The sequence below is a fragment of the Poecilia latipinna genome, unplaced genomic scaffold (genome assembly GCF_001443285.1).
Source record: "Poecilia latipinna isolate Pla-1442-1.1 unplaced genomic scaffold, P_latipinna-1.0 Scaffold769, whole genome shotgun sequence".
NCBI lineage: Eukaryota > Metazoa > Chordata > Actinopteri > Cyprinodontiformes > Poeciliidae > Poecilia > Poecilia latipinna.
The window spans coordinates 1-20,369 of NW_015113385.1; the positions used below are offsets into that span (position 1 = coordinate 1).

The 20,369-nt window shown below is 38.9% G+C and overlaps 2 protein-coding genes across 4 annotated transcripts; one reads left to right on the plus strand and one right to left on the minus strand.

Annotated features, from left to right (window-relative positions):
- Positions 1–765: 765 nt before the first annotated feature.
- Positions 766–2,463, plus strand: LOC106955798 (serine/threonine-protein phosphatase PP1-beta catalytic subunit-like; the record flags this gene model as incomplete). The annotated part of the gene is made up of 4 exons (XM_015046184.1): positions 766–841; positions 933–1,118; positions 1,200–1,334; positions 2,205–2,463. Coding segments are annotated over 4 exons (502 nt in total), but the record flags the coding sequence as incomplete, so codon positions are not given.
- A 179-nt stretch (positions 2,464–2,642) lies between these two features.
- Positions 2,643–18,199, minus strand: LOC106955803 (equilibrative nucleoside transporter 2). Of its 3 annotated transcripts, none has more exons than XM_015046190.1 (13): positions 17,983–18,199; positions 13,188–13,239; positions 12,966–13,047; positions 11,745–11,887; positions 11,522–11,661; positions 11,293–11,427; positions 10,253–10,350; positions 10,023–10,092; positions 8,851–9,023; positions 8,648–8,753; positions 8,467–8,552; positions 7,359–7,558; positions 2,643–6,050 (listed from the first exon to the last, which is right to left on the minus strand). In XM_015046190.1, the coding sequence occupies exons 2-13, from the start codon at positions 13,217–13,219 to the stop codon at positions 5,939–5,941; spliced, it is 1,377 nt and encodes a 458-aa protein (XP_014901676.1). In that variant the 5' UTR covers positions 13,220–13,239; positions 17,983–18,199; the 3' UTR covers positions 2,643–5,938. The 3 variants fall into 3 exon arrangements, with proteins under 3 accessions (XP_014901676.1, XP_014901678.1, XP_014901677.1); XM_015046191.1 differs by having other exon boundaries at positions 5,939–6,050; positions 13,188–13,236; XM_015046192.1 differs by lacking the exons at positions 12,966–13,047; positions 13,188–13,239.
- Positions 18,200–20,369: the final 2,170 nt, after the last annotated feature.

Consider the following 20,369-nt stretch of genomic DNA (forward strand, 5'->3'; position numbering starts at 1 on the left):
ACCAGCAGCCGAGGCGGGTCAAGTGTTTTTCCCAAGAACACGACAGCAGAGGTGGATGGAGTTGGAATTGAACCGGCGACCCACTGACTCCTACCAACTCCTACCACCTTCATGACAAAAAACACCCCAAAACAATAAAACATTTAAAATGGACAAATGCCGTTTAGCTCTGTGGGGGATAAGTAAATCCTGGCGGCCTGCCAGGCTGATAATACACTGGAGAAACCCTGGAAGCCATTTTGAAGGTTTTGTGACTCCAGTAAACCACAGTCCCAACTAAAAAAGTTGGAAGAGTGAACCTTCCCAGAAATGACTGGCCGGTTTTAGGTTTAGGGTTTGTCCCTTGGTTTACATAGTGCCTGGTTGGTTTGAATAGCTGGTTTCTCTTCTATAAAACCTTTATTTGAATTCAACTCAGGCCGACTCCTTATCTACTGGTAACTGGACCAGAGGAAGAGGAACCTCTCTGTACAACACATTTAAGTGTGAAAGCAAAACTGTATTAACTTAGTAAGGAGGTGAAAGGTTTTTCTCAGCCTCTCCTACGGTGGCCTGTTTTGTCCATTTTCCCTTTGGTCCTGATGAACCAACATGAACTCAGGTTCTTGTGAACTCTTCCTGTTTCTCTGCTGAATGATTTGTGGTCTAATGTAAGAACAGGAGCTTCCCCAGCCTTATTCCCCCTTATCTACTTGTAGCTGGAACAGAGGAAGAGGAGCCTCTCTGTGTTCACCCCCTCATTAAACCTCTTCCTGTCCTTATAAGGCAGCTGGAGTTGAGACCCTTGCAGCCTCTGTCTCGCATCCTCTTATGGAGTTTCATCATGACTCTGTGTCCGCATGTGAACGCTTCACAAACGTCACTCTAAAAAAAAAAAAAAAAAAAAAAATCTACCAGGTTTTCCCTGCAACCAGGTGACTAGATAGTGACAGACAGATGTTTTATTTCACTTCTTTCCCCCTGCAGGTCTTCTGTGCGACCTGCTGTGGTCGGACCCTGATAAGGACGTACAGGGCTGGGGGGAGAACGACCGTGGCGTCTCCTTTACATTCGGTGCCGACGTGGTCAGCAAGTTCCTCAACCGTCATGATTTGGACCTCATCTGTAGAGCTCACCAGGTACCACAGCTCCTTCCTACCAGCCATCCCCCCTCCCCCTTTGTAAAAGCCTTGGCTGATTCTTGTGTCTGACGCCCCCAGGTGGTAGAAGATGGGTATGAGTTCTTCGCCAAGCGGCAGCTGGTGACCCTGTTCTCAGCTCCCAACTACTGCGGGGAGTTTGACAACGCCGGTGGCATGATGAGCGTGGACGAAACCCTGATGTGCTCCTTCCAGGTCAGTTACCATAGTAACTGATCCAGGATCTTTTAGAACCCAGATTATCACGTGAATTGATTCTGACAGGAAGTTGTTGCTTAGTACAGAGGCTCCCAAGCCTTTCCACTCCATGCCCCCCCCCAAACAGCACTGGTATCTCATTTTTGTCACTATTCTATAATTATTATATTGTAGCATAAATTCAGCCTCATATGTTCTGGTTTTAGTTGACAAGGAATATTTAGGGTTTTTGCAGCGGAATCCTCCTCAGCTTTACTGTTCCTTCTGTTGCCATTCATAAAGATGAGCATTACAAAACACATTTCAGTAAGTTATTTTAACTTGTATTTTGCAATAATGATAGAAATTTCGACTAAATTTCTTCAATTAAATTTGTTTTGTTTTTACTTTTTCCATCACCTTCCCTCCAACTTTCTGAGCGCCCTCTGGTGGTCCCCTGAGTTTACTGCAGACCCCACTTTGACAAACACTGGTTTGGGGTTCCTTCACAAGCTTAAAATATGGAATTTTTTATGTGGATTTGGATCATTTTCCAAATCCACATAAGAATGGGAACATGAAAATTCAGAATATTTAGAAAACAAAATCTTCCTTTTCTATTCATTTAACAATTATACACAACTTGGTGTTGATTCATGTAGTGAAATCATAACAGAAAGCATATCATTCAGTGTGTTGTGTTGGCCACAGTGCTGTTAATGCAAATATCTGTCTTGTACCATATTAGATGTCGTGAAATTCAGATATGTTGCCGTGGAGATGTTTGACACTAACATTTATTTAAAACTCAAGAGTTCAGCTCATGTTTCCAGGTAGAGCTGTTGGTCCAGTAATTGATTTTTTTCTTCTTCTTCCTCCTCCTCCCAGATCCTGAAGCCGTCTGAGAAGAAGGCCAAGTACCAGTATGGAGGGATGAACTCCGGCCGACCCGTCACGCCGCCTCGCACAGCCCAACCCCCAAAGAAACGATGAAGATGGACAGACGGACAGAAAGATGACAAGATGATACGATTGTCTCCTTCTGGCTTTTCACATTAAAGAAGTAAAAGCAACACTTGGCAGAGAAGGAACCAGAACCCCTCATTTTAAAAAAACACACCCCACTCTCCAGAAACAACTTTTTTTTTTTTTTTCCATTTAATCTCTTGAACTGCTGTTGTACTCTTCTTCTTCTTGGTCTAAGCTCCTCTTTCTCATCCTCCCTCTGCATCTATGTAACATTTTTAAAAGGTGTTTCAATAAGACAACCAGTCATTCTGTAGCATATCTTTATATATATTTTTGTCCTCATTTTTTTGTTTTTTGTCTTAACAGAATGACAGCAGTTTTTAGTTTACCACATGTTCTTTCTCCCCTGCCTGTACAGACACCACAGGTATTAATGACGACTGCTGGGTTTTCAATAAATAATACAGGGAATAAATCCCATTCTGTGTGTCTTCCTTTTATCTCTACAGCTCATTTAAAGAATAAAGTCATCTGTAATTTAAAACTGAAACCTCCTGACATGTGAGTGGAACAGCCTGAAGACAAATATATTTATCTGAAACCAGTGATCAGTGAATGCTACATTTTAAGCCCTACAAACCACCCAAAACAAAAGGCTTTACACCCAGGCCTGTCACGATAAATCTTCCTGAACGATTAATTCTCAGATTATTGCAATTAAACGATAATATTGTTTGAAGACCTTTTTAAACTGATGTACTGGTAATTACAATAATGCAAGCACATCCTGACAAAAAGAAATGCACTTTACTTTCAAAAGAACAATTAACAGGTAAACAAAACATCCAAAAACAAAAAAAAAAAATGCACTGGAATAAAAACTAAAGATAAAACCAAAGTGGAAATAAAAACTACATTCAACCAAAAGAGAACAGATTACAAAGACTGTATACTATATTTCCCTTCAGTAATCATTGGATTTAGATAAAGATGGGCAAATTCAACTACCTGGTCCAATAGTTCACTCCTCCCTTATGCTAATGAAACGAGGAAGAGGGGTCAGTGGAGAGAACCGGAGGTGAGCCTTTTTTCGTTCAATGTCAGAAAAAGGAAGAAACGATAAAGCCGATAAATTAAAATGAGGTCGATCATTTTCATTTGTGATTGATTTATTGTAACGGACCAATTTATACCAAAGTTTAATTCACATTCAGATTGGTAACCTAGGCAACATGGGATTACAGATCTCAATAAGCCTCACAGTCATCTCACAATCACTTCAAAACATTTTTCCTTTCACTCAATCTTCCATTAATACGCTCAAGCATCAAGTCTGCCGTTTTTCCTGTCACCTATGTAGACCGGAACATTTCTGTATTAAATATTAGTCTCATGATATTCTAACATGAAGCGACTTTTGGGTTTTCATTAGTTCTGTGGATCAATATAATCTACATTCAGATTGGTGTGTAATTAATGTAAATTAGGTTTTTCGTTTTCTAATCTGAGGACTTCATTCTTCATTCAAACCTTGTCAAAAGTACTCAAAGGCATTAATAAAATATCTTTTATAAAATACATTTTTGTGCTATTGCAGAGATGCAATATTTAGTTATTTTTCTCTGCATTAGTCTAGGTAAATTTTCAATAAAATACTATTTAAAGTCATATCTTGTGTTGGAAAGGGATGTGTGAATCCTAAATCAAAAACTTAGTGTTTTGTATAGAAGGCCATTTCTGCCATAAAAGAAAAAAATAAATGTCCAACAAGAAGTTCTAATTTCACATTTTAAAGTCAGAACTATAAGATGCTGTAGAGAAACAGTGTGACCATCTCATAATTATGATTTTTGATGTCAAAATTATGACTTTCCTTTCATGGCAGGAATGTACTTCCATAGAGGTCCAAATTTGAAAAATCTAGAGAACATTTAGTATTTTCTCAGCAATAAGAGCAGGATTTGGGTCACACTCTTTGTAAACAATGCATTTAGCCAATTTTAATAAAACTACTAAAGATTTTGGTGCACCAAAGTCTGTTTTTTGATGAAAATCAACACGACTTAAGTAGAGCAAATATTTTCCTTTAAGATTTTAATTTTTATTACTTCACTCTAATCCTTTATAAACCAGCAGACATCACAGAATTACAGGATTCATTTATTGACAGGAACAATGAAAATATTCCCTTTGCTGAAACTGGTTTCTACTGTGAACGGCACAATGGATCACTACATGGTCATTTGGTTGGAACTGAAAACATCAGGGTGCCTTCTGTTGCTATGGATACAGATGGTATACGAAAACATTTTGCTTGTACAGTCTCATGTCATCTCCAAAGTGGGAACCGGAACATACTCCAGGTCGTGCGTTAAGGCAACAGAATCCTAAACTCCTCCAGAACATTCAAGTCTCTAAGAATCCATCGGTTCTGAAGGAACTGGATGTCATGCATTAGTCTTCATCTAACTGCAGTGAAGTTCTGCCGTCTCCTCACTGTGTTGTTGGTCCATTTTACAGTAAATGGAAGTTCAGCATAAATCACAAAAATCAGACACTTTCAAGGCTTTTTGTTTGCTTTTCTTCTGATCCCATTGTAAAGAAAATGTGTTGAAGCAACAGCTGCCACATTGTTGACATAAACAGGAACATAAACACACTGAAAATTATTTTTAGTGGTAAACAAACAAAACACTCCAGCGGTGTCAAAATGAGAAATAAAACATCATGAGTCGGCACACACTGTAAAGCACACAGAGTTCATCTGCCACTGAAACAACTGGTAGCAGGTGTTTCTATAACGGACTGGGAAAATAAAACCAATTCTTTTTACTCCGACTGAAAACCGTCTCGTTCCAAAGGTTAAAAAAGTATTTTATTTTCAATACTTTAAGAAAAAACTAAAATAGATTCCATAATTCTTTTTTTCTTTTTTTTTTCAGATGATGTGGAATCTCTAGATAAAACCCAAATGTTAGTTAAGCAGTTAAAAAGTTCAGATTTCAGACTTAAATGTTAAATAAATAAATAAATAAAATTGGGGAATTTGAATACGGAAAAACTGTTATTTATTTTTTTAAAGTTTGAAACTAAATGCGTAGGAACCGTCTGCTGCTTGGTCTTTACTCAGGAAATAAGCAAAGCTTCTGATCACATGGAGCCATGGGAACCAGCAGACTGGGAAAGAATGTTGGAACACAAAAAAATGGCACCTCACCAGTAAAATTTGATGAGGAAATAAACTCATAGATAAACAATGCTGGTACTGATTAGTCAATATGGCAACATGCCTCACAATAAACATTTTAGCCACCAGATGGCAGGATTTACCATCAAATTAGCTTGTACTGCTTAGAAATCGTTTTTTGTTTCGTTCAGCTTTACTTCCTGTTACAAAACAACAATGTACAAATAAAAAAATAGAAAAATATTTGTCTCAAAACAAACAACTACAAGCGATGAAAACCCATAAAACTGACGTGGTTTCAGAATGATCTACGGATTGTTCTCAATCGAACGTCTTGAAATGTTTCTCTGTTCCACTTACCAGCTGAACTTAATATGAAACTAATGGATTTGTTTTTAAACAGGAAACTGACAGCCACTCCTTTCAGGAGTGTGGTGATAGTTTTACCGTGCCGTTTCTATGGGAACTACACCAGACTCCTGAGGAGGAAGGACAGGGCGGCCCCGACGGACAGACCCAGGGCCAGGAAGAAGGTCATCAGGGCTCCTGCAGTCTCTGCATCTTTAGGCTCCACCAGTCTGGAGAAACACAACAGAACCAGTTGATTTTAGTCGCTAGTCACTAAAGACTATGTTGTTCAGTGTTAACATAACTAAAATACACATAAGTTTTCAGTTATGTTACACAGAAAAAGATTTTTCATTCAGTAGCATCAGAACAATAGTTGTGTTTGGGAACTAGAGGAGATTTTAGGGTTTAAGTTTTCCTGCCTTCTTGAAAATTATCAACCATCTTTGTTTTTGCTTCTTTGTCCCTTTATTGTTTGAGCTAATCAAATAAATCTTAATATCAGACAGAATTAACCTTATAAAGAGGAGTCCTCAAATGATAACTGCCTTGTTGAATCATGAATCAGCTGCAACATTCCCAAGTTGCATCCAGACCTGATTAGTCAGACCATCATGCACACACAGAACCTGTCTGACTGCTTAAAGTTCAAATGTTTTTGTTTTTTTTAGATGAGGCAATAAGTAAATTCCAGAACAGGTGAGAAACAGAGTTGATCTGAATGAGACAAAAAATGATATGGCCTCGTCAAAGTGTGGATTTACTTTGGTCTGAGATGCTGAGTTATGACCTTTGAAGAGGTCAACCAAGCTCAGAAATGTGAGCCGAAATGGCGACTTAAATGATGAGATGACTAAAATATCCAACAGCAAGAACCAGATTTGGGTCACTCTCTCTTCAGAAAGGCTCTCTGTATTTAACCAGGTTTAAAATAATTATAAGCAGATTTTTTTTAAAGTCTGTTTGAGTGGATGTCAGTCGATAAATGCGGTTCTATATTTTACGAAATTCAAGAGAAAGCAAGAAGCGTAGCTGTGAAAAGACAAACACTTTGTGTTGTACTTAATATTTTGCATTGTAGAAAAATGAAGACTTATTGTAGAAAAACAATTAAATTGAATTGTAAAAAAAAGTGGACCACAGAATCAGTGAAGAAACCACAAATGGCCCACGCACCACACTTTGGACACCCCTGCTTTCATATGTAGTCAGCTCATTTTTGTTTGATAGTAAAATTAGCTTGAAGATCTTAAATATTAAAGAGTGGCAAACAAAAAGAAAAGCAGAAAACTGAAGAAATCTGGAAAGGAACAAATCCTTTCCATTCGCACTGTATATCACCATGGCGACCCATTCGCACTGTATATCACCATGGCGACCCAGGAACGTCAATCACAATTACAGCAACAATGGCTGCAGATCATTTCCCTCCAGATTTATCTCCAGTTTAGCTGACAGCTGAGCAGCTGGTGGAGTTGTGAACCAAGTGGGACAGAGTTCAGGGGTCAGAGGTCAGCAGCTTGCTGCGGTGTACTCACTGCGGCGCGTAGGACATGGAGAGGCACACAAAGTAACCGCTGGACAGGGAGAAGAGCGCCATGATGACGGTGAAGATGGCGTCGTGAGAGAAGGCCACGGGCAGGTAGTAGCGCTTCTGAACGTTACAGAGCATCAGCAGGGGGATGAAGATCACCCTGGAGACCACCAGGGCCGGGAACACACGCGACTCTTTACCAGGCTGCAGGGGAGAGAGGAAATGTTTATTTCACATTATAATCCTCCCACAGGGGGATTCCTCTGGCATTTTGAAACCAAGTCTATCTCATGCATGACGGAGGGCCAATAAAGGCGTTACTAATCTCTTAAACTCTGATGCAATTTGTTCAGCCATGTTCTCTTCTTTTGGTTCTAGTGGTCTTTATTTGAAAGTGTTAATACAGGAAAGTATGTAAAGAGAGAGAGAGGAGACATGCGGCAAAGGTCACCAGGCCGGGAATCGAACCAGCGACGGACACGTCGAGGACTGAGGCCTCCTTATGTGTTCTGTGCTTAACCTTTGCGCCACCACAGCACATCCAGACTGATAAACCATCACAGATTAAACTACACACAGCTGGGCCGGCTGCATTAAATATTGCCACTTTTCTCATTTATAAGAAATAAAAATGATGCATTATTTTCCTTCGTGTAAGTCTCAGAACGTTTGCTTCACTACATAAACATGCTAGAACATCTGATTCTTATTTTTTACGTTTGTCTGTACAGCATCGTGTTTGAATTTATAAAGAAAATGGGAGGAAAAAATACTGGCTAAAACTGGTTGAACATATTGATCATATCAAAAAAGCAGGAAAGTTTTATAATTTCAAACAAAGATGACTATTTAGACCCTCTAAAAAGAAAAATAAACTGTCAGTAAGCTAAAAAAAAGAAACAGATGTCTAATAAAATATTGTGAGCTGTCAGTATTCAAACCCCATGCAAATGCTATTTACAGTCTTCTCTTTTAGCACACTGTAAAAACAAATATACATATTACAGAAAGAAGAAGGTAGTAAAATAAACAAATACAGTGAGACCAGCTGAAGCAGGTTGGCTAAGATCAGAGTCATTCTTGTTTTCTAGGGAAGCCAGTCAGGTTCTCACCCAGCGTATCCATGTGGTCACGGTCCGGCCAATCCAGTCGTGAATGTTGAAAACCAGGAAGCAACACACCTCGATGAAGATGTGTCCTGAGAGGAGCGACAATTTAATATGAGTAAAACGACGATATGCCGGCTCCATGTTGAACACAGATCTTCTCTGAATCGGCGCTGCTCACTCTTACCCCATTTTCCATGTGGGAATGCTGTTTTGACGTCAACAGTGACGGCGGGGAATACCGACAGAGTGACGGTGAACACAAACGTCACGCAGAATGCCATCACCCAAATCTGAGATGTATATAAAAAAATGGTTTGTATGTTTAAAGAAGCAGCAGAGAGAAAACAGGAGTTTTTTTTTGTTTTTGCCCAGAATTTCATCCCGTACCTTTTTAAACACCTCCAACACCGAGGCTTTTTCTGCAGAGCTGTCGGCCTGCCTGCTCCTGTCTGGACTGGTTTCCAGCTTGGCCTCGTCCTGACCGCTGCTGTCGAGGGCTATGCTGGCCACCGCACCGTTAGCGTGGCCGTTTAGCTTCCCGTTCTCCAGAGGGGTTCCATCTGCAGTTCAGAGCATTCTGGTCAAGATTTTCGTTCTGCTTATAGCTGTAACCAACAGTGCATTCACACCAGTCCTGTCTGTCTCAGTTTGGTTGAAGTGAACTCTGGTGTGGTCCGAGTGCATATGTGAACGCCAAGCGGACTGGAGACCGCTCCAAAAGCAGGAAGAGGACTACAGTGCAGGGCATTCTGGGTAAATACAACCAAAATAAACATGTTAATTTATCGCTAGCAGAAGAAATGACTTGTGGATTTTTACCAAACACAAAAGAGAAAATCTACAACTGCTAAAATCTGACACCACTTCATTTTATGAAGAAGGAAGTTGCTCCAAGTGTCTTCAGAGGTTTTCATGTCATTTCTTCCAGTGGTTCTTGGTGCAGCGCCACCACAGGCCAGGAGGTGAACAAGTTTTTCATACGTTTTTGTTGCAATGAAAGAAAACCACAACAGCAGAAAATGTAACAAAAGTTGCAATCTTGCCCCCCCCCCTACCATCAGGTGTGAAAACATCATAATTCTCCAAAACACTGACTCAGCCAGCTGAATAAAAAACACACACACACACGCCTACATTATTTTAGAGGTTTAAATTTGAAATAATGTGAAGTTTTCCTTTCACTTCACCTTGTGTTGGTAAATATATTTTAGTGACATAAAATGTCACTAAAATATATTTAAGTTTCTGGTTGTAAGGAAATAAAATGTGAAAAAGTTCTGTTTTCATACAGACCAGTTGGGTTTATCAAATCCTTTATATCTTGTGTCTAATTCGTGTCAGTGGAGGCACCTCAGGGCTAGAAGCTGAATGGAAAATGTGAGTGACTGAGTGAGTGTGTGTGACCTCTAACAGAGTCATCTTTGTCTGGCTTTTAACTGGATAAACGGAGAGTCAACAAACCTAATTAAATCATGTTCCAGTGAATTGATTTGATTCAGTCACACTGTGAAGCAACACATTTATTATCCCATCTCTGCTCGGCCTAAACAAAGTCTCACCAGTCAGCAGCTTGTCCGTTGTGCCTTCTTCATACTTGCTGCTTCTGTTCAGGTAAAACTGAGCAAACTCCTGCAGAGAAACAACAACAATGGAATCTCAAGCAAGTCCAGACAGCACTATAAAAACAACGCAGAACTGAATTAGTCAGGCAGACGAAGCAGCTTTTACTGTCATAAAATAACAACTTAAAGGTTATTTAAGTTGTTATTTATTAAGTTACTGTACTGACCAGGCGCGGCAGCAGCAGGTAGCTCAACAGGGTGACCAGAGTCCCCACACATGGCGTGATGAAGTAACCCAAAGCTGCAGACTCAGAGTCTGCATCGCCTGCATCACAACGGGGAACAGAACCAGACTCGGCATGAAATACGTTCTTTGAAATAAACTGATTTTAATCAGGGTTTGTAGGCTTTTCCCCAAACATTTTCAAGGTAAGTTTTCAAACTTTGGAGATGAAAACTATACAAATGAACTAAAAGAAAAAAAAAAGACAGTTTCAGTTCACTATTATGCAATATCATTTATTAGATATTAATAATATATTGTGAGTATTCTATGTTCTACAGCAGAGGTAAGGTAAACTAAAATATATTTAAAAAATGTATATCTCTCTCACAGACACCTGACTGGTTTGAGAAACAGACTATTTCACAAAAAGAAATTTTACCAAGTATCTGTGGCCTGGTTCCTAGAAGAACTAGAAACAAGACAAAACTAACTTACAATAATTAATAATTAATTAATATTGATTTTTAAAAATATAATCAAGTCATTTTTCTTATAATTTAAAGTGTCTAGTTCCACCGGCAGATTATTTCACTTATAACTAGTTCTTTTCCATCAATATTAAAGAATTATTGACTCAAAACAAGCTCCCATATTTAGCTAAAAAGTTACTCATAAGTTAGTTTTGTCTTATTTGAAGTGTATTAAAATATTTGCACTAGAAACTAGACTGGAAATACTTGGTAAGATTTTGTGTTTTTGCAGAGTGAAACAAGATTTGTTTAGTCTGATTTAACTTCAGTGTGTAAAAAAATGTGCCTTTTTATTTATGCATGAAAATAATCAGGTTACAACTGTAAATAACGTTTTTCAAATTCAGTTTTTTAATCAAACGTTTGATTGACTTTATTACAAAACTGTGCAGTGTAAACATCAAGCACCTAAAACACCTAAATGAAAGCGCCCATTTGTAGCAGTTCTACTGCGTTGCTAGGCAACCGCGTGGTGTTCTGAGTTATGTGCTTGCGTGTGGGGGCGGCTCACTGGCTTTGGCGAGCAGCATTGCGATGGCGGCGAAGGTCCCGGCGAGGCCCTGGCCGCTCATGAAGACGGTGCTGTACTTCTGCGGCAGCAGGCCGACCAGGCCGAACAGGCTGCCCTGCAGCACGGCGCCGAACGCTGCGGAGCGGTAACACCATCACAACACGAACAAAAAAAAAACCAAAAAAAAAACAACAGATGCTTCTAGACACCTCCAGACAAAGAAACTCACAGTTAATGAACCAGATGGTCGCCATGGTGACGGAGAAGAAGAGACCCTCATGCATCTCCACTTTCACCAGGACTGCGGTGAGGATGAAGAGCAGCAGGATGAAGACGAGGCTGCCTGCGATGCGAATGGCCTCGGATATCCTGGAACAGAAAACGTTTTGGCGATCGGGTCGCACCAGGATGGACAGGTCACCCCTGGGGCGGCGCCGCCTGTTAGCACTGACCTCTGGTACATGAAGGAGTTGAGCAGGGTGAAGACCAGCAGGGGCAGCTGGGACAGAAAGGTCATCCAGTTGTTGAAGTGATACTCCTTCCTGACCACCGTCTCGTTCCCCGTCTCCGTGTTGTTCAGGCGGCTTTGGAAGTACTGCCAACAGAGAGCAGGAGTCAAATCTGACCATTTATTTAAACTCGACATGTGGAAACAGAGCTGGACTTTGATCTAAATCATTCTGTTGTACCTCTAGCTTGATACTGAAAGTTGTTCTGCTACTGGAAGGTGAAACTCTGATCCAAAACCAATTTTTTTTAGCAGGTTTTCCTCCAGTATTCTATTCAAAAATACTTTATTTAAAAATACTTGAGTTTTGAATGGAAATCAAATCCAACTCAAATCGTCCAAGTATATTCAAAGAGTCATTGTGGATGAAAGGATCTCCACAAGCAGTCAGTGTTGCAGTGAATGTAAAAGAGCCTCTGACCGGAGACTGCTGCTGTATACAGTGGCGCAACTGCACATTATTCAGGTGGATGCAAAAACATAAATGCCATTTGTTCTCTAATCAATTAATAATTAACTTACCTATGTGAACTTTTAACTAATGAGGTAAAACTGAAAACAAAAGGTTGAAACTGGATATTATTTTGGGTTAGCAAAAGACGCTCATTACTCCTTTCAGTTTGCATTGGTAAAACAGGAAGAAAAGCATGCCTCCTTTTCCCTTTCCCTTGGTCATGCACGTCGTCAACAGACTGTTTTGTTCTGACTCTTTTCCATCAAGAGACATTTTGTTCGAGATATGCTAAAAAAAAAAAAAAAGTTTGGAATGTAACCAGAAATGCCTCTTGTGTCGTAGGAGTCATTTTCCAAAGTCATGTCTTTAGAACAGTCAGACGACCCGTTTGATAGCAGAGTTATGGCGACATTGTTACCATCAGTTTAAAATGTAGCCAGCCTCTCATTCTTTCCAGTCATTAACTGAAGCTGTTTGACTTTTAGAGCCTCTGCTGCTTATCGTTTTCTAAACTCGACTCCTGACAGCCAGTTTTCTGATGTAGAACTTACAGGTTGATGCTGATCATTTTGATTGAGGACAGAGTCATTTACAGCTTGCTTTACAACACATTTCCTGTTCTAGAGATCCCTCTCCTTCCATTTTCTCAAAGTAAAACGCTGTTGGACCCACATCCTGTTTTTCTATGGAAACCGTTTCACTTCTTCTTACCAGTGAGGCAGTCATGAAGAAATTCCATGGCAACAGCGTTCCCAGGCCTAGAATGAAGAAAAAGATTCCCACCAAGCAGAACCTAGGGATTATGGGAGGAAACGGGGACAGTGGGAGAAAGAAGAGAGAAAGATAGATGGATGTACAAACCAGAAGTTTCAGCAACAGACTCCATGTTGGTTTTATGAATAAGATGAAGCGACAGTTTGGTGTTTCACTCACCGGTCCTGTGGAGTGTCGGTTCGGCCTGTCATAGTGATGTTTGGAGTTTCTGCTGAAATTAAATAAAACAAACATCACAATCTGTGAAATTCTGAATATTATAACAAAGTATTTATAGATTTCAAGGTTGAAATCTATTACCACTGAATGTTTGTTAAAAAAAAGGTACATATTTAGTCACTTAGTCATAAAGTCATCAAGATGTTTTCTGTTCAGTTACAGGCTGCTATACACCAACTTTTTTTCTTAGGTTCGCCCAAATTTTTTAACACATTATTTCTGGTACTTAACTCACATCATGTTATAGATGTTTTTTACATTTATTGGTCTTGCTTCATTCATGTGATTTTAATGCATTTATTACTGAAGATTTCATAAATACAATGCAACATCAGGACTGACCAACAGACCCGCCTACCGCGTCTGAACATGAGTGGTTAATGATGGTCACCCCACTGTGACTTAGTGACTTTTTCAACAAAAACAAACAAACAAAAAAACTGGCATCGGCGAAGATCACAATCAGCACCAGCCAAAAAACTGCAATCCGTGCATTTCTAAACAACATGGTTTACCCATTTCTCAAATTGTCAGAATAAATGGTTTTGTGTCCTACACTGTACATTTTTCTACTTTATTTACATCTATGTCTGTTTTTCTACATTCCTGATCATCATATTTTATTCCAATCATCAAATCAAGTATCATTACTTTCTTCTTGTTGATTGTTTCAAAGCTATGTGAAACACTTTGTTACGTCTGATTGTAACAAAGTAACATATAAATGAAATCGACAGAGCAGAATCCCACTAACATCAGGAGTGAATATGTCCTCCAGTTGAAAGAGGAAACGGACCGAAGGTTCAATAACTTCCTGATTTTTGTCCGATTTTCACAGAATCATCTGTTCTTTTCTCATTTGTCAGCATTTAGTTTTCCTGTTTTTAACCAACGAAAGTGCAGAAGTCACAGTCATGGAAAAGTAAACACACGTCTCCACCATTCAAACACCACAATGCAGTACGCACGTATGCACTTCAAATGACCTTGGGACTATTCACAAAGAACCTGAATGTTTAATCACAGTAACTCACATTAGCTTCCCTTTTCCAGGAAGTAGTCAGTACCAGGAAATAGGTTTTTTCAGAACTCATAACTTTAGTTCACAGCATGTAAGATAAAGTCAAGTAGAACTAATTAAAATGAGCTCGTAAATTATGAACCAGGGAAAAACAAAGGTGATAAAAACTCCTGGTGTTCTAATAAAACGTAAAGGCAAAGCTCAGAAAGTCGCCGCCTCCGGCTTTAATACTCCCCAAAGCTTTGTCCTTCTGGAGCCAATGACAGAGAAATCCCACAGGGGATTAATGATACACTGTTCTAGCAGGGGGACGGACAGGCAGCCGTTTGTGTCTTTCAGGGACAAACCGCCTCAAAGGAGACAGTCTGAAGGCCTCCAAACCCTTTAATAGCTGCTTGGAACGCTTCCGGTCCCTTCTAAAAACCAACTCTTCTGACCTACATTATCTACATGTTTTAGTACAAACAGTCAGAACAAAGCAGAATTAATTATGTATTTTAAGCAGAATATGACAAACTATGAAATTCATTTGATACCTCCACCCCAAAACTTCAATTTTTCTGTTTTCATTTTTCTGAATTCCATTTTAGATTTATGAACCCAAACAGTATGTAATAATGATGTGAATGACTAAAAATGAAGAAGTGAATAGCAAGAAGTCAACATTTATTGTTATTCTGTTTCACAACCAAACAAACTGCTGTAGTTCATCAGAACTTAAAAAAAGAAAAAAATAATTGTGCCGTGAGAGGAGAAAGTGAGTAAAACAGCTAGAGAGGAAGTTAAGGATAAAGCAGAAAAAGTAACATTTGGCAGCATTTCAGATTTTTAAAACAAAAATCTAATCTATAATTATCAATATTGACAATTATGGATAATCATAGCCATATCGCCCGGAGCTACAGAATATCCTGCCCATCTCATCAATATCACCCAGTAATGCAAAAATCCGCATTTTATTGTGAATTTCATTTTATTTATTCCGACTGACCTGTCTGCATCAGACATCATAGGATCCTACAACCTGCTGGATTTCAAGCTGACAATCTCAAGATCAGCTGAACAAACTCTCACTATCCATATTTGAATGAATTCTTTTCTCCCCTCATACAAATGTTTTTCCTCTCAATTTAAAAAACAAAAACCCCTGAGATTTCAGGCTGAATATTCAATGAGTGTGAGAACCTCTCTGGTTATTTACTTGTCTCTTTTTCTGCTCTTAGCAACAGTGACAACATTACCTGAGTTTGTCCTGGTTTTTGACCTCAAACCACTAACTTTCACCCAGTTAGCTTCTGTTGTTACATGAAGCAAATAAAAAGATTAAGATGATCCCTTAATAAATCTGGACGAGATCCTCCCACATTTACCTTAAGATGCCACACAGAACAAGTGGGATCTTGTTTCATGCCAGCACAGCTCTTCTCTTCACACAAGCACGGATAAAAAGCTTACAGTTTATTTCAAAGGATCACATTCGGGCTTTGAAATCCTCCTACATTCATAATATTTTATATAACATATTTTACATGTAGCGTCTAAAATCTAGGACTGCAAGTTAAAATGAGAAACTTCCATATTATAATGAGATATTCTCTCATTCAAACACATTTATTTTCTTGCATAGACAAGAAAGGTCACAACAGTAACGTCAAAACAAAGTATCTGGTGAGAAAACCGAGTCAGAGGTCGCACTACACTTTTTTGTTGTCCGTCATTTTGACTGACGGCGTCAGAAGTACTCCGTCACATTCTATTTTTATCTGTCAATTTTTATATTATGTCAACATGGGCTATTCTGTCGCATTTAATATTCAACAAGTTGAACAGACAATCCAGACCTTATCACACATTAATCAAGCAGATGAAGATAACCAACTTTTTCTCCGCAGTGATAAAAAAAACAGACTGAACAATTATCTGAACCGACTCCATATAAATAATAAGCGTTTCACCTGCTGGGGTCTGAGCACGCAGCCTCACAACTTCGTCCTGGTTCGCATCTACAGGAGAAACCTGCACTAAAGTTTAGATCGGACCCGACCCGACCCGGACCGAGTCGTTAGACATTATGTCTGAGCCCAACCCAACTTTAATCAGAGGAGGAAGCCTGAAGTAAACCTGTCCCAACGTATTCATTTAATTAAGATTTTATTGCTGGGTTTTCAGAGCACCATTTTAATAATGCTGCTCTATTGTTCAAATGGTGCTCTGAAAACATCACTTGTTTAACGTCTTCCAGTTCCAGTTTGTCATTTGTTGTTAAAAAAAAAAAAGTAATAATAAGACAGTCAAAGACAGAAAATATTCCAATCCCTGTAATAAGTTGTCACAATTTGTCAGAGGGACATATTTTTACAAGAAACTATCATTTTAAAGAGACATTGCACCTGTATTTATTTCCTTGCTCATCAGTCAAACCCTTCCATAATAATAACTTAGCAACTAAATCTATCTGGATACAGCTCTGTTATAAAAAAAAACAACATACTTATTAGATTACATTTATCCATTTGTATCAACACATTTAAATGAGTTTTGCAGCATTAAGGAAACTGGTGCATTTCTATCTTAAATATTAAATGTTCCCATGGATACCATGATATCTTGAAACTGTCATGATTTCCCAACATCATCACACTCATCAGGTTCCATGTCATGTCAGCTACGACACAGACATGTTGCTTGCAGTTTTACAACAGACAATAGTTTCAAGCTTTAACAGTTTTCACGGTTTTGAACCCGTGATGAGATAAAAATCTCAGAGCGCATTAATTTGTCTGCATTAAGTTTCATAAAAGTTGTTTCATCAGAAACATCCAGATGTGAACCAAAAGTTCAGATGTTTCACCGATCATTAAGATGCTTTGTTGCTATTAATACAATGATGCTAAACTGTAGAATAAACTTTATTTTAAAGTGAAAGAGTAATACTGAAGTTCCCATCTAATGATGGATCAATGAGATAGTTACAGTATGACTGCAAAAAGATTATCTGTAACTAGGAGTGCTAAAGAAACTTAATATCATGCGTCATGACAAACCAGTCCAACATCTTTATCCAACAAAAAACGTGTCATTGAGGAGACACATGCTCATGTTAACAGTTTAAAATAGGCTAACGGGGCCCATAAGTTTTTGTGGGTTCAAAGATTTAGGATATGTTTGTAATGGATGCATGCTTTCATTTGGAAATTCTGATTTTATAGTTCATTTTGGGGACCAACATGGAGTTATCTCACAAGAGATGTTTTAAACTTGTTGATGTGTAGGCCTGCCTATTAACGTACTGTAATTTGTGTGAGTAAAATGCTTTATTCTTTTTTCTCTCTCTCTCTAATGGGGAACCAAAACTGGCTCTAGCCCGCCCAGAGGCCCTTTTTTCTAAATACGCCCTTATGCGCACCTGTTCGGCTAATTTAAGAAAGTAACATTATCAACTTCATCCACAAAATAATAAATTGGATGTTAATGTTAATTCATCATAAATATATTAATATCCGTCAGTTCAAACACATAATAATGAGATTCATAACAGAGGGAACCTAAGCCGTGAGATGTTTCATCACCCAGACCACAGGAAACTAAATAACTAACTAATTTGACAATTTATTTAATATTTCTAATTAAAACTTAGGAGTTTAGCAGTAGCTCGGGCTCATGTTTGCACGCCACTCTTAGCTAACATGATGCCGAAGTGTCAGAGAGACTCACCTTGGGGAAATGTTCCCGTTACTATGTCTCTAAAATGTTCCCGCCGTTCATCGCGAGCTGTTTACTATCTACACGGTCTGATGCGACTGAGTAGAAAATAAAACTATAAACTCTGTTTCTGTCTAAACACGTGGCGGACAAACTGCGGCAGAATAAAACGCAGACTCCATTAACAGCGCCGTCGTGTCAGCTAACTCCTCCCCACTTAATGGGGAAAAAAAATCACTTCCGTCTGGCGGTCGATTCACACAAAGCCTCGAGCACAGGACATTCAGTTCTACCTCCACTGTAAACCAGCTAGGTCGGTCGAACCTATTCTGTTCGTCACAGGAGAAAACCATAAAGCTCCGAATATTCCACGTCAGACATGTGAGGGAGGCACCGCTCTTCAGAATTAATTTATTAAATGTCAGAATCTAATGGTCAAACTGTGAGTTTATTCTTTTGAAAATCTACAGAGTTCCAGTTCCGGTTGTAGTTTAGGGGTTCGTCAGTACCGCACATGAATGTACGATTATCAGGTGAAATAAGAGTTTTTTGTTTTCATCAACTTTGTCGTTAAAAAGATGTCAGTCTAATGTTTCATCATATCAACAATTGAGGAAAAACAACAAATCCCTAATAATCTCTATAGCATTTTCTTCTATCTGAATTTGGTCTTATTATAAATTATTTTTCCTTGCAAGGTCTCCTCAGAATTTTTCTTTGTTGCTCATTGTCAAATTAATATAGATTTCTTAAAATTACTCAAATAACAGCATGTCGGTGGAAAGATTTTCTGCTATGTGAATTTATCTCTATCATATTTCTGTGCGGGGATTGCTCATGGAACATTGCGATGGCGCAGAGGGTTACACTAAAATATGCTCCATGGGAAAAGAGAAACTCAAGGATAAACTGTTTCCATCATAAAACAGAAATCCTGGTTTTCTGCGCCCCCTGCTGGTGGAGCTAGCAGCTACAACAAATGAGAGTAAATCTCCAGACAGTACAGATGCTAATTTACCTACGCATCTCCATGCTTCACGAAAGTTTAAAGCCCAACTGCCTTGTTACAAAGTCATTTTGCTGAACCGTCTTCCCCTTAACTTGTGGTAAATGCGTCATCATTCAAATTCAAAATATTTTACCACAGATAACAAGTAGGGGTGCACCGATTGCAGAAACAACATTGAAACAATATCAGGCAGAGACATTGAACCTACGTTGAAGCCTGGCATTGAAACGGAATTGAAAGTGGTCGGTGACTTGCATGTTGAATCAACGTTAGGGTTTCAACCATATCTGACACTATATCAACATTGACTCAACCATCATCTGTATGTCAATTTGCATGCAGATTTGTGTTGATTTTACATTGAATCAATATTGATTCAACAATCATTTGAATGTGGATCTTCATACACATTTGTGTTGACTTTATATTGAATCAATGTTGATTCAACCATCATCTGAATGTGGATCTACATGCAGATTTCTGGGGGCAAGTAGGGGGAGATGAGGAGGAGGTGAGAAGGAACAACAAACAACATACTTGGATTCAAAATTGATTAGACACCGGTCCTCAAGGAAAGCTGACCTGCATGTTTTCAGTTCAGCAAAACCCTGTCAATCAGCCATCCGTTAAAATCATATGTGCTTGTTTGATGGTTTATCCACCATCTGTCATCAACCTTTGTGATCATAATTCAACATTGAATTAACATCTTTTGCAAACAAGCCAACAGCAAAGTGGGTGTGTGGTTGGGACATCCCACTCATGTAAATAGTGGGGGTGGACCGCTTCACTCCTTGTAGTAAGTTATAGATGTTTTTGTGTCAATATCACACACAAACAGTCAGTAAGAATTTTTATGGACAAGTAAGAAAATGTACAGAAAGGAATCACCACCGACTATCCTCTACAGTGCTTAATTTAAAATGTGATAACCCCCGATCACTGATAAAATGCTTTCACCCGATGAGGAGGAGAGGGGGATGGGTGTGGCAAATCAGCTGACATTGATTCAACATTGATCAGACATTGATCAGACATCGGCACTTCATTCATTAGAGTTCAACCACAAAACAACATTGATTCAATGACACATTTTCAACAATTGGTTACTTGGCTAGAATTGGATGGTGGTTTGATGGTTCGACCTCAACCAAAAATCAACCATTCTGACTATAATTCAACATTGAATTACCATCGTGTGCTATCTGGGGATCTTTTAAAAAGCTTAACTGAACAATTCTGATTTTGGCCGATAATAGTTTTTTGTCTAAAATGTTGCTCAATATATTAAGAAAGTTTCTGAACTGGCAACAATGGAGTGACTATTGTTAAGTGTAAATGTCCAGGCATGACCCGGTCGGCCGGTTTGCCAGTCAAGCCTCTCTCACAA